This window comes from Nomascus leucogenys, chromosome 5 (assembly GCF_006542625.1).
Source record: "Nomascus leucogenys isolate Asia chromosome 5, Asia_NLE_v1, whole genome shotgun sequence".
Classification (NCBI taxonomy): Eukaryota; Metazoa; Chordata; class Mammalia; order Primates; family Hylobatidae; genus Nomascus; species Nomascus leucogenys.
The window spans coordinates 137,344,712-137,361,952 of NC_044385.1; the positions used below are offsets into that span (position 1 = coordinate 137,344,712).

General features: G+C 41.4%; 1 protein-coding gene across 7 annotated transcripts in view; it reads left to right on the forward strand.

Annotated features, from left to right (window-relative positions):
- Nucleotides 1-17,241, forward strand: part of ARHGEF7 (Rho guanine nucleotide exchange factor 7) — a 190,936-nt gene that overhangs the window by 31,954 nt on the left and 141,741 nt on the right. For 3 of the 7 annotated variants that reach the window (XM_030813698.1, XM_030813701.1, XM_030813702.1), the window contains exon 2: nucleotides 7,014-7,100. The exons of 1 other annotated variant lie outside the window; for it this stretch is intronic. In XM_030813698.1, the coding sequence (XP_030669558.1) occupies nucleotides 7,014-7,100 (87 nt within the window). Of the gene's footprint in view, nucleotides 1-6,767; nucleotides 6,856-7,013; nucleotides 7,101-17,241 lie in introns of those variants that run through there. 3 more of the 7 variants (XM_030813705.1, XM_030813707.1, XM_030813706.1) reach the window with 2 other exon arrangements.

A 17,241-nucleotide genomic window follows, 5' to 3' on the forward strand; every position in this document is an offset into this window, starting at 1 on the left:
GATCTTAATTGTTGAGATAACATTGAACCTGTTAATTATTTGCCTTGCTGATACTGCCTGTTCTTCCTTCTGTAGTGGTTTTTTACTCAAACTCTTTCAAAGTTTGAGAGTCTTTAATTTCTGAGAGGTGGCAGCTGTCTTAGTCGGCTCTCTGCTTTGGTTGAGGGTGGAGATGATTGTTCCTGCCCTGGAGTAGTTGGTAAGGACTTGACATGAAAACTGGATAGCTGTGGACGCTTCTGAAGTCTGACCTTAATGTTGCTTTGTGATTAATTTGTAGCAAATTTTCATATCACACACACTGCTTATCAAATATTAAGTTCAAAAGCCATACTTTGAAGGAAAATTGTAATCATTCTGGGACTGTCTATGCCTCTGCCTGGTTAGAGTTCTTGATGGAAAAGCCTGGAGTTTATTACCATGGAGAATTTGGCACAGGATTTCTGAAAAGTGAACTGGGCAGAGTTGTTGGTCATTTGAGGCCTGAGTTTTCTGAATATTTCTGGAGACTACATGAAAAAGGAGACGTCCCCACCCCTTTGAATTGTGACGGCTTTGCTGATTATAAATAAAGCTATGAACATTGTTGTACATGGCTTTCAGTGGACCTATGCTTTCATCTCTCTTGGGTAAATACCTAGGAAAGGAATTGCCGGTCTTAGGGTAGATGTATATTTAACTTTGCAAGAAACTGCCAGTTTTCTAAGCATACCATTTACACTCCCATTAGTCGTGTCTGGGAATTCCAGTTACTTTACATCCTTGCCAACACTTGATATATTGTCAGCCCTTTCCACTTGATCCATTCTGGTGGGGTGCTATGTTATCTGTGGTTTTCATTTGCGTTTCCCTAATGACCAAAGAGGTTGAACCGTTTTTCACGTGCTCACTGACCATTCGTTTGTATAGCTTCTTCAGTGAAATATTAAAGGGACTTTCAGCCATCTTGTTTGTATCATAATATTCCAAACATGTTTTTCCACTGCAGCTTCACCCATGATCTCAGCTACCCTTTTTCACTCGCCATCCTTGAGAACACCCTGGACTGCCAAAATGGCACACCTTTGAGATGCAGTTCCATTTGCCTCTTCACCCTTCCAGGCCCAACTCAGAGGTCACCTTTGATGCTGGTTAAGCCTCTAGCCCTGCCCTATCTCTGCAGAATTTAGGTTTCCATCTGCCATGCTTCTGTAGTGCTGAGTCTGCATCTCTGTGGCCACACTTGCCATGCTGTGTGCAAGCTTCTGTGCGTCTCACTCTTTGCATTCGCTGTGCTTATGCCATCATCTGCCGTGGAGTCTAAGCCCAATATTGCTGGATCAATTTATTACCCATTTCATCCTCCCAGCCGCTCTGTACAAAAAGATGTGTTAGCCTTAGATCAGGGACAAGGGCATAGACCCAAGGGGTCAAGTGACTTGTCCAGTGTGACACAACATATTTGTTACACAGCCAGGCACTACTTACTATAAAGTTTTGGTTCTTTGACATTACAGTTTTCCAAACAAATATGTTTTAGGTACAGTGTTCTTTGACCTAGCTTGCTACAGGTACCCATGTACATGTACAGAAATATTTTTCAAGGGATATGCAGGCACAGGATGGTTTTAAGGGAATCCACTTCCAGACCCTCAACTTACATACACAGTCACCTAAAACTGACTAGCCTTAGAAGGTGCCTGAAGCCATGGAAGACATGAAGCTGGCTTGGCCGTCCCATCTCCTCTCTCACGATGGCCATTCTCCCACTTCATACAGAAAGGCAGACTTTGCACCTGTCATCTTCCTGAGGTGCACTGCTGCAAGATGGAAAACTTCCAGGCCATGTAACAAAGAGACAATGAGAAATATTGATGGTATGAAGTCAATGACTTTAACGCCTGAAATTTTGCTACTCAGGGGTTTCCACTTCTTAGCTTTCACAGAAATCAAAGGAGACCTAATCAAGTTGTTAATAAATGATTTAAAATATTTTTAACTTACGAGAGACCATATCTGGACTTTGTCCATGTAACTCAGAAGGCTTCAAAGAGTTAAGTTATATCATGACAAAACTCCTTCCATTTTCAAGTATTTATTTTTGTGAACAAAGTTATTCAGTGTTTGCATAAAAATCCTCCAAGATAGGAAAACAAGTGATGCTAGACCATACCTCACTCTAGCAAAAAGTGATAGTCATTCATGGGTAAATGAACAAACTAAAAAAAAAGCCCTATACATTTCATTAAAAAAACCATTTCTGGCCAGGTGTGATGGCTCACGCCTGTAATCCGAGCACTTTGGGGGTCTGAGGTGGGCGGATTGCTTGAGCCCAGGAGTTCAAGACCAGCCTGGGCAGCACAGTGAGACCACTATCTCTGAAAAAAAAAAAAAGAAAAGAAAAAGGAATACACTTCCAGATAAAACTTTGCTTTTTATATGTAATAATTTATAAAAACTGTAACATATTGTTTTCATCATTTGTGTACTCATAATAGTTGTGTTAACTCAGTTTAGAAAAAAATCATAGCAATTAGATTCTTATGGCTTAATACTCTTAAATGTAGAGTCAATTATCATTATTTGTGGTAGTTATGTTCTAGAAAGTTACCTTGATCATTGAATTACTGACAAATGCAACACTGCTCTGAGGAGAAATATAGCGTTAGGATCCACGAAGACTCTGGCCAGAACATTTTGCCAACCAATCAATATGTAACCTTGTTTTATGTGTATTTTTGTTTGAAGATAGCTTATTTAATATAAATTTCGTACAATTAGTCATATGCAGTATTTCTTTATAATAAACACTGTGTTTCAGTTACAGCATTATGTACTCCTATGACTGTACTAGTTTAATTCTCAGTCATAAGTACACATATGCACACAATACACATATACAGTACTCACATAACACGGAATACTGTGAAGATGCTTTATACTGTATAGCACAGTAATAACAAATACATAAAGTCCTGAAAAAATCATTAAGTGAAGATTAAGCATTTAAAGTTTTATACACATTAACTAAAGTCTTACTGTAATGGAGCTGCAGGATGTGTGATGGTCAGTGAGTGCGCTGTGGTTTACCCTATCAACCTTAGCTTGCCCCATGAAAATCAAAAGAGGCTGGTGGAACTCACTCTGCACAAGAGGAAGATGTCAGTAAGGGCAGCACATTGTGATCTGGCAGAGCTACCTTAGGAGTTTGTCTTTTGCAACTTGTTGATGGTGTTGGCAACTGTCTGTCAAACTGGCTAGAGAAATTGGTTCAGCCTTGTCTGCCTGGCTTTTCGCCTCAAATCTTTAAGCATCTCAGAATAAGGGATAAATGCAGTGGAAGTGAGGTGCTTAACTGTGAGGCTACGTTCAAGTATAGGGTCACATTCTTACATGTCATTGAAAATTTTTTCCAAGGCAGAATTCTATTCTGATACTTTGGTTGCTGTGAGAGGGACAATTCTTGGAGTCTTAGGGTGACTTTCATCACTGTCATGACTTTCATCCCTGACTATGCTGCCATATTTTGCCATCTCATCCAGGTTTTTGTTTGTGGGTTCTACTGCCTTCTCTGACAAAATTTCCTCCACATCTTCTTCCTTCATGTTGTTGAAACCTTCTCCACTTATGTGCCATGCAATATGCATTGTTTTTTTACTTTTTTTTTATATTTTCTGAAACACCTGCAAAGCCTTGAAAAGTTTTCATATAGTCTGGCCAAATATTTTCCCAGCAGTTATTGATAGTAGCCTGCTTGATGCTGTCCCAGGCTGTGCCAACATAATCAATAATGCTGCGTATAGTGAGTGATTTCCAGTAGTCTATCATGGTGGCTTCCTTGTTGGTGTCAAGAGCCTCATAAGCTTTACAATAAAGTTCCCTCGTGTAGTGTGCCTTGAAAGTTTGTATTATGCCCTGAGGGGCTGGATGAGAGATGTAGTATTGGGGGCATGAAAAGAACTTCTTTGTTGGGGTGAGCATTTTCAAGTTCATTGTGCAATGAACTGGGGCATTATCCAAAATTAATAAGACCCAGAAAGCAAGGTTTTTGCCCTGGAGATATCGTTCAACTTCTGGAATGAAGCAGTGGTGGAACCAATCCCAGAATATTTCAGATACCATCCATGCTTTTCTGTTCTACCTCCAACAGACTGGCATGCAGTTCAGGTTTTTCCCTTTAAGAGCTCATGGGTTTTGGGCTCTGTACACCATCAGAGGTTTGCACTTAAAGTCGCCCTTGGCATTGGTGCACAATAGCAAGGTTGAATGCTTTCAAGCCAGGGGCTTGAGTGACCATTTACATTACATAGGTTCGTTTGCCAACATTCTTATAAAACAAGCAGTCTCATCAGCATTGAAAACCTGCTCTTTAACATAACCCTTTAACCCTTTTCACATATAACACTTAGCAGGCATTTTAAAAATTCTTCCGCAGCCTCCTTATGGCAGAACCTGCCTTGCCTGCAAGTTTAAAATTTGATTTAATGCTGTACCACCTTTTGAAACGTGCCAGCCAGCCTGCACTAGCTGAGAAGGGTTTAACATTTTCCTGACCTTGGGTAACATGGCTGTAAATTTCTTCGGCTTTCAGCCTCACAACAATACTGCCCACTACACTTTTTTTATTGGTTGTGGTCTCATGAATCCACAAATTTAGCTGCTTTTCCATCTTTTCCATAGCTTCGTCATGCACTATAGATGTTACTTTAGCACTTTCTGGAGCAGCCTCATGTACACATGTGAATGTACCGTATTGTTGATTCATTAACATTGAACTCATGGCCAACAGCACTGTAACTCATTCCGAACGAAGCTTATCTAACACATGTATTTTCTCTGTTAAGACACATCACAGCCTTCTTGGGCTTAGGGACATTAGACAGCATTTCAGCACTACGCTTGGGGGCCATTTGAAACAGAGAACTCACCATCGGAAAGCACAGAAATTTGAAAAACGTGACACTCAGAGTGAGAAGAGGACATATGTTTACAGAATGAGAACTAAAAAAAGAAGGCAGAGCATGGCCTCATTCAAGCACAGCTGGGAACGCGTACGTAAGGTGATCCAAATTTTTCACTGTTCTGCATGTGTCCATATATGACTGAGAGAGTGCTTCAAGTATTGATTTTTGTGTTACACATAATTTTTAGCAAGTAGCTGAGTTCATAAATAGACTCTTTGAATGATGATTGACTGTATTTGGAGAGGTCACTTGTCAAAAAAGTGTGTTTCAAGCATAAAAATAGACTATATGAGGATACAACTTTTTGGGTGAAGTGGAATGAATTAAAGGAGAAAGAATGTCTGACTTGTTCAGAAACTTTTTAGATGGAGAAATGGGCATTATGTTTCTATTACATTTAGATTCTATTGGATATATTTTTTATAAAGGATGCAATGGTTTAATTTAAAAATGTCATCAGAATGTCAGAAATTACATCCTTTACAACTATGTAAAACTATAAAGAAAAAAATTAGGTATTACCTAGATATGTGATAATTTTTGAAAATTATTTTAAAGAGAAGAGCAAAATGGATTAGGAAGCAGCTTTGCTTTTGCCATTCCACTGAAAAAATGTACAATTTCGATGGAAACATGTCAGCACTTGCTTGTAGGAATTTTTCAACTGTAGAAAGAAAAAAACTTCATTTCATCCCTTTTGGCATTGCTGAACACTTGGTTTTGATGTATAATTTTAAAACACCTGAGCATCATGAAATGAAACCACAGTATGCCTGAGAGTAGCCTGGTGAAATGTCGTGATTTTCTCCTACAGTACAGAAGGACAAAAATGCCTTTAATGTCCTCAAATGCTAGAGTTCTAGATGACGCATTAGTTTAAATGTCAACGCTTAATGTCTTCACATGTAATTTGGAACAGAAATTTTCTTACAGTTAAAATAATCCTTAGAGTAAAAAATGAAATAAACGGTTTTTCGTATGCCTCAGGCTTCTTAAAATTTTCTAGTAGTTGGTACTGTTTCTGGTTTCCTTAGTTTCTCGCCGTGGGTAAGGTGCAAACACCTTACATGTGTTGCTGGTGGCCCTCAAAATTCTACCTTGGACCAAAGCACTAGGGAGTCTGTAGGTGCCTTCCTGCGCTCCTCCACTGCGGTGGATCCACAGTTTCTTCTCAGCTGACTTACTGGTTTTCATGTTAACTGTCTATTTCGGTTAATCATTCATGAAGCACGTGGCTTATACTTGGGAAAACATTCCACCTTAATCCCAACATGCATAATTTATGTTGCTTAATTATTTTAAGTCATTGCATTAGAATCGTTAACTGCGCTCTCCATGAGCCTTGGCTGGAAAGAAGGGAAGAAATCCCAGGTTCTCTTCCAACAATCAGGGGTTACTCAAGCCGCCCGAGTTCTCTGGGGCCCCTCTGGGCCAGACTGCGTCCACTTGGGAGAGGCCCAGGACCGGGAGCCAAGAGGCGGCGGTGTCTGCGCTCGGGGCCGAGCGGGTGCGCTGTGTCTGCGGGGCCAGGCCAAGGACCTGGCGCAGGGAGGAGGCCGCGCGCGGGGCCGGGCCTTGTCCGCTCCGTCCGCGGGGCTGGGGTCGAGGCCGAAGACTGGACAGGAGGAGGCGGCGGTGGCCGCGCGTGGGGCCAACCGGTGGGCTCCCTCTACCGGACCGAAGCCCAGCACTGGGCCGGAGGAGGTGGCAGCTCGCCGGGTAAGCACGGTGGGCTGCCTCCGCGGGGGCGAACACCCGGCGCCAGCCGAAGACGTCCCGCGCGGGCCGGCGGGGGCGCGGTCTGAGGACGTCACTTCCGGCGCCGGGGCTCGCTTCCTGGTGCGGGAAGGGGCAGAGATTGGTGCAGCCCCGGAGGAAGAAAAAAGGGTGAGGAGAAGCAGCGGCTGAGCAGGTTGGCATCTGGGGCAGCGGGCTCGCTCCAGGCCGTCGGGGGCCGCTCGCCAGCGTCGCCCGCTGTGTTGGGAGCGCGGGCCGTGGGCGTCGCTCGGCCTTGTCCGCGGCCTCCCTGCTGCCGGCCACGGCGCTCAGCGCTTGTGCTCTGTGTTGCAGGTCTACCCGGAGCCCCGGAGCGAGAGCGAGTGCCTGAGCAACATCCGCGAGTTCCTGCGCGGCTGCGGGGCTTCCCTGCGCCTGGAGGTGAGCGCGGGCGGCCACAGGCCGAGGGAGGGGCCGGGAAGACGGGGTTGGGCCCGGGGTGGGTGCTTCGCTCCAGCCGGACCTCCCGCCTCCCCCGCTCCCGAGTCCGACCCTCCCCGGCCGCTCGGGGGTCCGGGATGTGTGGAGCGAGGCGTTGCGGGTTTGGGTAACGGCCAGGAGGAGGCGGCGCGCGGGCCACCCCCAGGGCAGGGTGGAGTCTGCGTGTGGAACCCCAGACATTGCCCTCGTTCCAGTGAGGAAGAGTGGTTCTGGTCGCTGGTGGTGCAGGTGACACACATTTTCAACAACCGTTTATCAGGGGTGTGAACCGATTTCTTGGCACCTGCCTCAGCATGAACTCTGCTTTTAGAGATTGTCATCTACGGCCTCGCATCTAGGTCTGGGTCAGGCCTTAGAATCCTCAGCAGGTGATCAGGCAAAGTCGTGCAGAAATAAAATGGGCCAGCCCTCCGCCTGCTTCTCCCAGCCGCACTCCTTTCTCTGCTTTTTCTTCCTGAAACCAGAAATTCAGTGGTTTTTCCGTACCCTCAACACTTAATGTTTAGGTTAGAGAATTCACATTAACCAGTATCTGAGGTTTATAAAACATGCTGTCGGGGAACATACTGGGCGGGGTCTCGATTCCCTGTTGCAAAATGTTGTGTCACTTTAGTAACCATTGTCTTTTCAGTCTTTCAGTGGCAGTTTCTGGGAATTTAACTCTTTCATTTTAATTTACTATTGCGATTCTTCCTACACTTGGGGTAGCACTTTAAATACAGAAATCTAGCTTTGCTTTTCTTGGGATCTGCTTAAGTGGTTGCAGTCAGTCCTGTACTTAAGTCCTGCCTTTTATGTTGCCACTTTGTCACTCTTAACCTTAGTTTTCTTATCTGTAAACTGAGATGGGCAAAATCAAGCTCCCAGATGAGAGTACTGTCGGTCCTCCGTATCCAAGGTTACCCACCTGTGTATTCAGCCAACCTTGGATTGAAAATATTGGAAATATTGGAGGAGGGGGAAACCAATTAAAACAAAATAAAAAAACAACACAGTATAATGATTATTTACATATCATTTATAATGTACTAGGTAGTGTACATAACCTAGAGATGATTTAATGTTTACGAGACTATGCCATTTTATATAAAAGACTTGAGCAGCTGAGGGTTTTGGTATCCACGGGGATCCTGGAACCAATTCCCTGCTGATAAAAAGGGACAACTGTATATGAAAGCGTCTTTGTAGAACCTGTTATATAGGATAACCCAACAGAGGTTTCCCTTCCCGAAGGATAGTCTTTTGCTCTAGGTTTCTCGGAAGACCTAGAATATCAAATCTGTGAGGGCAGGTTACATGGAAAGTTTATTTAATTGAATTAGACATGTAGGAATTCATAGATTAAAGTACTACTGGCGTTATGATTGTAAACAAAGAAATTTACTGTTGGTAGTATTTCATGTTGGCAAGGAAATTATTACACGTAAGTGAAAGTGCTAGGCGAGATTCCAAGAAACTTAGGGCCCTTTCAAAGGGGAAAAAGACAGTGTTTCAGTAGTCTTTCCCTGATACCCATTGTCGTATCAGCTTTGTCATTCTGTAATCCAGCTGCCTTATTGGCTGTGATAATATGCCTTGCTAGTGGCAAGTTTTACTTTTTCTTGACCTTTGTGTGGGATTTTGTTATATTACCCTCTTGAAACTACTGAGTTTTGTTTATGTTAACATACTTTTGAAACTCAATTTTTACATTATCTGACTTTAGTGTAAGACTTTTTAAAAAAGTTTTGTTTTAAAGTAAATTGAGGCTGGGCGCAGTGGCTCACGCCTGTAATCCCAGCACTTTGGGAGGCCGAGGTTGGTGGATCACATGAGGTCGGGAGTTCGAGACCAGCCTGGCCAACATGGTGAAAGCCCGTCTCTACTTAAAAAAACAAAAACAAACCCAAAAACAAAAATTAGCCGGGTGTGGTGGTGCACATCTGTAGTTCCAGTTACTCGGGAGGCTGAGACAGGAGAATCCCTTGAACCCCAGAGGCAGAGGTTGCAGTGAGCTGAGATTGCCACTGCACTCCAGCCTGGGTGACAGAGCAAGACTCCCTCAAAAAAAAAAAAAAGTAAATTGAATGTTAAAAACTTACTGTTTTTAGTTTTCCAAAGGTTGCTGCTGACATTTCATATGGTAACTATTGTTTTTATAATTAAGAGTTTATTTGAAGGTTCTCTGGAAGAGAGTTTTCACTAACATATCCCAAGCATCTAGAATAGTGCTTGGCACATAATAGGCTTTCAATAAATATTTGTTACTAATAGAATGAGCTTGAGGTTGTAGTTGATAGCAAGTGAGTTTCATTTTAAAGTAAAAAATTAGTTTTGACTTATTTTGTGCTATTTTTAAAGAGTAAATATCTCTTCCAGTAAATTTAAACAAGAGGCAAATATTAGCATTCTTCAAGCTTAGTGTGAGTCACCCTTGTAATTACCTAGGAGATAATAAAAATGAAAATATGGAAAAAGCACATGAAAAACCTGATAAATTGTTCAGTCACTGTGTTTTTTGGGAAGTTACCCTGAGAAGTCATTTTGTATGGTGTGCATTCAGCTCTGGCTTCCAGCCTTGTAAGGTGATGTGAAGGGACAGGGCTGGGCCCTGAAGGACTTGGTCATCTCCCGTGCGGGCCACAGTGCAGCAGTTTCCCAGTGTTTAAGAATTGCCTCGGGAGTGATGAGGGAAGGGCCTTGCACTTGTGAAATATGTTGTAGGATTTACACATTTCATTTTCACAAAATTCTGAAAGGTGGGAAATTGATAAATGTTTTGAAATTACAGGCACAAAACTTAAAACTGATAGCTTAAATTCTAGATTAGCTTTTGTTCTATAGTTGTAAATGTCAAGGTGCTTTTCTTCCAGGGGTTAGACTGAATTGTGTTTGTAACAGATTGTGTTTGGTGTATATATTCTTATTTACTGTCAATTTAAGCTCTGCTAAGATTTGTTAAAGGGAAAAAGGAAGTAAACTTGGTTAATATGTCAGCTGTTTTGGTGCATGCCCTCCTTAATTACCTGTAGAAAATCAGATATTATCCCCCAATTGTTCTGATTATGAAAATATTTTTATAAATTGGTTTTAAAGGAATATTGTGTGAGTTGCATTTATTGGTAAACTTTGAGAAGCACTAGGTTTTAAGTTGGAAAACTTTGAAATTTGGAAAATTAAAAAAATTTAATTAGTATTGGAAAGCAGTGCAACTTAGATGACTTCATTTTCTTATAACTTTTATACTTGGCATGCTTAAATTTTTTTTTTTTTCCAGTTAGGGCAAAAAAAAACCCTAGGCACACAATTTCTCTCTATTTGTATCTCAAAAGCAACCAAAATAATAATTATTAATAAGAATAATGATGATGTTGGCTGGGTGCAGTGGCTCATGCCTGTAATCCTAGCGCTTTGGGAGGCTGAGGCGAGTAGATCACCTTAGGTCAGGAGTTTGAGACCAGCATGACCAACATGGTGAAACCCCATCTCTACTAATCACGCCATTGCCCTCTAGCCTGGACAACAGAGCAAAACTCCGTCTCAAAAAAAAAAAAAAAAAAGATGATGATGATGATGTTTGTAGAATTTCACTTGAGGATAAGTAACTTACTGAGGCAAACCAAGCAAGTGATAGGACATTTCTTTGCATTTTCTTAGGTAAATAGCTACAGAGAAATTCAGAGTGATTTCTGTTTCCAGTTTTTTGCTGTGTTACTGTGGAATTCTGATTCAAGTGTTGTAGCTACTGTAGGGTGTGTATGTGTGCATGTGTGTTTGTGCACATGCTTGTTTGTTCACTGAAAAGGTCACAATGAATTAGCTTCCAAGATGTTCCCACCCTATTCAACATTGTCTGATTAGGCATCTGACAACTAGGGAAGCAGGTGAAATGTAACTGGCAAAAGCAGATTTTATGTTCCTAGGAGAAAGCTTGTTTGGTTAAAGCCATCACACCTGTAGCATGTGCTGTGCTTGGTTAAAGCCATCACACCTGTAACATGTTTACCAGTTTTTTATTTCAAGAGCTGAAAGTTAAGGATATAAGATTCCAGTTGTTTAAATGGTACATTATTAAGCTCACATTAATAACGTGGTTTCAGAAATATTAGCAACAAAAGTATTATAATAAAGCTATGGATTTTCACTTAGTTCTGTTTGAAAGAAAGATGTCTACTGTTCTCGATACTTATATTCATACATAATAGAAAAGGGTCATCTTGATGGATAGTTTGATATTAATGAGGCTTTTTTGCTTAAGAATTGACTGTGGACTCATAGTGTTACCATCACTACTTGAAAAGAAAACAAAACATTTCAGATGAAACTGGGTGAGCCTGTTCTCATAGTTGCCAAGAGGGAATAAAGCCAATTTGTCAAGTGTAAGCAAACCACAGCTCTTTCTTGTCATAGACCATTTCTGGAATAGTTATGTTTGATATGATAGGGATGGTAACCCTAATATATTAATAATTGATCTTTCCAGCTCCTTGGCACAGCAACTAATACTAAAATTATCTGCAGGTTTCACAGTTGCTGTTCATTTATTTAACTGTTTTTCTGGAAAAGTGGAAAGCATCCAAAGGCCCAGGTGGTTCAGAACAGAAATCTGCTCTTTTCTCATCCTCACCCTTGGAAGGTTTTGGTTGGTTTTTTGGTTTCTCAGGTCAACAGAGCATGAAATGTGGACCAGCTAGTCACATAAAGCTTGCCTCATATGCAGTTTCTTTTCTTTAATTCTTATATTTTGTTTTTAAATTGACAAATAGTTGCATGTACTTATGGAGTAACATCATTATGTTATGGTATATGAATGCATTGTGGAATGATTAAGTCAGGGGAATGAACATATTCGTTACCTCACATACTTCTTATTTCTTTGTGGTAAGAACATTTAAAATCTAATCTTTCAGCAATTTTGAAATATACTTTACATTATTGTTAACTGTAGTCACCTGCTGTACAATAGATCACTAAAATTTATTCCTCCCATCCAACTGAAATTTTGTACCCTTTGACTAACATCTCCCCTTTCCCTGTCTAGCTCCTGTTCCCTCCTTCCCAGCCTCCTCAGCATCTGGTAACCACCATTCTCTTGTCTGCTTCTGTGAGCTCAGCTTTTTTACACTTTACATATAGGTGAGATCGTGCAGTATTTGTCTTTTTGTGCCCTGCTTTCTCTTAGCATAATGTTCTCCAGGTTCATTCATTGTTGTTGCAAATAACAGGATTTCCTTTTTTTTTTTAAAAGTCTGACTAGTATTCTATTGTGTATATATCCCACATTTCCTTTATTCTCTCATCTTTCAGTGGACACTTAGATTGATTTTATATCTTGGCTGTTGTGAATAGTGCTGCCATGAAAATGGGAGTGCAGACATCTCTTCAACATACTGATTTTAGTTTCTTTGTCTATATACCCAGTAGTGGGATTGCTGGATCATATGATAATTCTGTTTTTAGATTTTTGAGGAACCTCCATACTGTTTCCCAGAATGGCTTTAGGAATTTACATTCCCACCAATAATGTGCAAGGCTTATCTTTTCTCCACATCCTTGCCAACACCTGTCGCCTTTCATCTTTTTGATAATAGCCATTCTACAGTTGTGAGATGCTCTCATGATTTTAATGTGCATTTCTCTGATGATTAGTGATGTTGAACATTTTCTAATCTGTTGGCCATTTGTATGTCTTTTGAGAAATGTCTGTTCAGGTCCTTTGCTCATCATTTTTTAATCAGGTTATTTTTTTTGTTACTGAGTTTTTAAATATATTTTGGATATTAGCTTCTTATCAGATGTATGGTTTGCAAATATTTTCTTTCCATTCTGTGAGTTGTCTCTTAATTCTGTTTTGCTGTGCATAATCTTTTCAGTTCGATTAAATCCCATTTATCTGATTTTTGCCTTTGTTTTCGGCGCTTTTGGGGTCATATCCAAGAACTCATTGTCCAGACCAATGTCATGGAGCTTTCCATGGTGCTTATTTCTGGTAGTTTCATAGTTTCAGGTCTTACATTTAAGTCTTTAGTCCATTTTGAGTTCATTTTTTTTATGTGTTATGAGACAAGGTTCCAATTTAATTTTTCTGCATGTGGATATCCAATTTTCCCAGCACCATATGTTGAAGACTGTCCTTTCCCCATTGGGTGTTCTTGGCACCTTTGTCAAAGATCTGTTGACTGTATTATGTGAGTTTAATTCTCAGCTCTCTATTCTGTTCTGTTGGTCTATGTGTCTGCTTTTATGCTAGTGCCATGCTGTTTTGGCTGCTATAGCTTGGTAATACACTTTGAAATCAGGTAGTGTGATGCCTCCAGCTTTGTTCTTTTTACTCAAGATTGCTTTAGTTATTGGGTTTTTTTTTTTTTTTTTTTGTGCTTCCATGTGAATTTCAGGATTGTTTTTCTATATCTGTGAAGAATACCATTGGAAATTTGGTAGACATTGCATTGAATCTGTGGATCACCTTGGGCAATAATGTTTTAACAATGCAGGTTAAGCATGCTGACTGATATGGTTTGGCTGTGTCCACACCCAGATCTCATCTTGAATTGTAATCTGCATAATCCCCACATGTCTAGGGAGAGACCTATGGAGAGACCTCCAGGAGAGACCTAGGAGATTATGGGGATTACAATTCAAGATGAGATTTGGAAAACCTCATCTCTACAAAGAGAAAAAAAATCTATTGGATAGTGCACGATCCAGTAGAATCCTAGGAGATTGGGTCATGGGGGTGATATCCCCCATGCTGTTCTTGTGATAACGAGGGAGTTCTCAGGAGATCTAATGGTTTTATAAGGGGCTCCTCCCCCTTTGCTCTTCACTCTTCTCTCCCCTGCTGCCTTGTGAAGCGGTGCCTTTCGCCGTGATTGTAAGTTTCCTGTGGCCTCCCCAGCCATGTGGAACTGTGAGTCATTTAAACCTCTTTTCTTTATAAATTACCCAGTCTTGGGTATGTTTTATAACAGTGTGAACATGGACTAATGTACATGCCAAACCTGAAAATCCAAAATGCTCCAAAATCTGAAACTCTTTGAGCACCAACGTGACACTCAAAGGAAATACTCATTGGAATGTTTTGGATTTTCAGGATTTGGGATGCTCAACTGATAAGTATAATGAAAATATCCCCAAATCTGAAATACAAAACACTTCTGATCCCAACTTGTGTCACTTCTGAGAATGTGTACATGATGCTGAGTAGCACAGAGCATGCTTGTGGCACGGGTGCTAAATGGTCGGCTTGGCACACTCACAGCTAGTAATTGTGACTTTGATCTTCAGCTGATTTCTCCTTTTTTGATTCAGGGTTATTGCTCACTCCTGGTAGCTGCCCACGATTATCAGGTGTTTGCTTTTCGGGGGATGGTATGGGGGGAGGGAATGTAGTGCCTGACCGCAACCCCTTTCCTGGGTTGCTGTCCTGTGTTGCCACTCACCAGCTGTGCCATTAGGAAAATGGGTGTCACACGTGCTTGCCCTTTGTGTCGGTCGTGAGGATTACATGAATTCATGCAAAACTCTTAGAACAGTGCCTGGTAAGTTGGAGGTACCAAAGAGACATTAGCTGTTATTATCATTTGCATTATTATTATTTCGTGTAGTTGGAGCCATATGGTATATTTTAAATCTTTACCCAGGGTTCCATATTCATTTTTTAAACTGCAGTAAATAGAGCTATGTAAGAAGAAAATGAAAAGCTGTATAATGCTACCATCTAGAGATACCAGTGTTAAAATTAGCATTTCTTTTTTGGTCATTTTTTTTTTAACCCATTGCAAATATGTAAATATATTTTTAAAATATCTATGACATCATAGACACATGTAATGTTTCATAACATGCTTTAATTTGATCCAGCGTGAGTCTTTTCCCATGTTAAATAATTATTTTACTACTGATTTTAATGGCTGCCTCTTAGTTCCTGGTAATAATCCCCATTTTTGGATACAGAGGTGGATTCTGAGTTTTCACGATTGTGAACAGTGGACTGTGCAATGGACATTTCTGTACCACATCCTTAATCCTTGATTTTCTTTGTAGAACAAATTCCCTGATAGGGCACTGCAAGGCCAAAGGTGGGGGCTTTCAAAGGCTTCGAACACCTGCTACCGTACAGCTTCCAGAGAACTTTTGCCAGTAACAGTACATGAGAGTACTCCTTCCTGTCCTATGGATGTCTTGTGGACAGCTGTCTTGAATCTGTTATATATTTTCTTTCCCTTAGGAAGATGGAAAACTTGTTATGGATAAACATTTTGGCTTTTCTATCTTATATCTTCCGCAGTGCTTTACATTTCTGGGGATATTGCAAACTAAAATAAATGTAAGGCAGTCAACATTTCCTGCATTGGACTTTTGAAAGAGGATGTGAAAGAAAAGCTGCTAGAATTGGAAATAAAAGTTGAAAACCCTAGAAATTTGCAGTGTTATCAGCTGTTGCACAAGTAACCTCGCATGGCACTGGGTGGGACATTCTTGGGCCACTCTGTACAAGCTGGAGTTCTGGCTGTAAATGCATCTTGAGACTGTCTGCAAAGGTGAGAGGGCAGGTTTTCATTTTCTCACTTTACAGCCGAGAGACTTCAAAAGGAGTTCAGGTTAAGCATGCTGACTGATATGGTTTGGCTGATGTGGAGAACTTACCTTGCCTGCCTCATGGGTGTGCGACTAGTGTTGCCACACAGGGCCCTGTGCTTGGTTTCATGCTCTGCTGTTGCCATCAGAAACTCTTAAGAATTTTTTAACAAGGAGCTTTGCATTTCCAATTTGTGCTGGACCCTGCAATTGTGTACTTGGTCCAGCCTGCTGTTGTTGTTCTTAGAGGTCTGTGATCAATAACAGGATTAAGCAGCATTTTCTGAGTGCTTATTATGGCCTAGGCCCCATTATGAAGTGTGTGTTAACCCAGTCTAAAAGTAGCTGTCTCAAGTTGTTATCATCCTTTTCCTCACACGATTGCATACCTGACCCCAAGCAAGCGGAAGTGGGATAAGAATAACCCTCAACAATCCCTGCTACTAAAAAATTGCTTAAAGTACCTCCTCCTGATAGGAAGTTAAGATAATTTGTTGTCTCTCATGCATTAAAAATTGCCACAGCTTCCAAAGCGGCCACCATTTTACCTGTCAGTGATAAGGACCCATGATAATATTGGCTGTGGGTTTTGTTTTTCTAAAGGATCCTTTTGGGAAAGCCATCCTCTCCAGTGTTGGGATGATAAAAGGATGGGAAGTCGAAGTCAGCTTGAACTTACTGATCAGAGAACACGTTGGGGTTGAGTGGAGGGGAAGAGCCTCTCTGAGGAATTGGAGAGAACTTTCTACTCACATTACGTCTCACTAGCCAGAGGATGCGCACTGGGACCGTATACTTGTAAGGTTCCTTCAAAGCCTGACTTGTGTGAGTCAGTGATGCAGCTACTTTCTAGATGAGCTACCAGTTTAATAATAGGACTTAGCCCCAGATTCTGCTCTCCCTTTTTGGCCCTTGACATGGGACACAGATCCCTTAGTAGGTGTTCATGCCTGGCCCATGTGGGCAGCCGGGTAAGTCCAGTGCAGCTGGTCAGTTGGTCTCACCCAAGAGTTGCGTCACTCGTATCTCAGCTAGTTGTTCCGCAAGTACTGGCAGCACTTAACACATGCAGTAAAGTAGCGAGGCTGTTTTACCACCGTGACAATGCAGTTGAGTTTTGCCTAATGTGAAAATACTAAGTTTCTGTGTACTCTCTGCTACCCACAACCAGAAGGCTTGGAGAACAAGCCTTCTGGTTTGTTTATCTGCATCCCTTCCCCTTGATAAAGCAATTGTGAATTTGGTCTTAATTACCTGTAGTCTGTTGAACCAACTCAGTATAGCCAGGGTAGAGGCAGAAAGAAGTGTCCCGCACAGCGGTGCAGCTGAGAGCTTCGTGCTCCTGAGTTGTTGGCACGAGAGAGGGATTCAGTGGTCAGCTCTGCATAGTCTCTCATTTTCTAGCAAATAGAATCCAGAGTGGATGGCCTCATATGTGTAAGTTCTCATGAGACTCAAATGGAAATTAGTTGTCCCTGAGGTTCTTCATACTTGGCTGATTGAACTAGATGGTTTGAGAGGG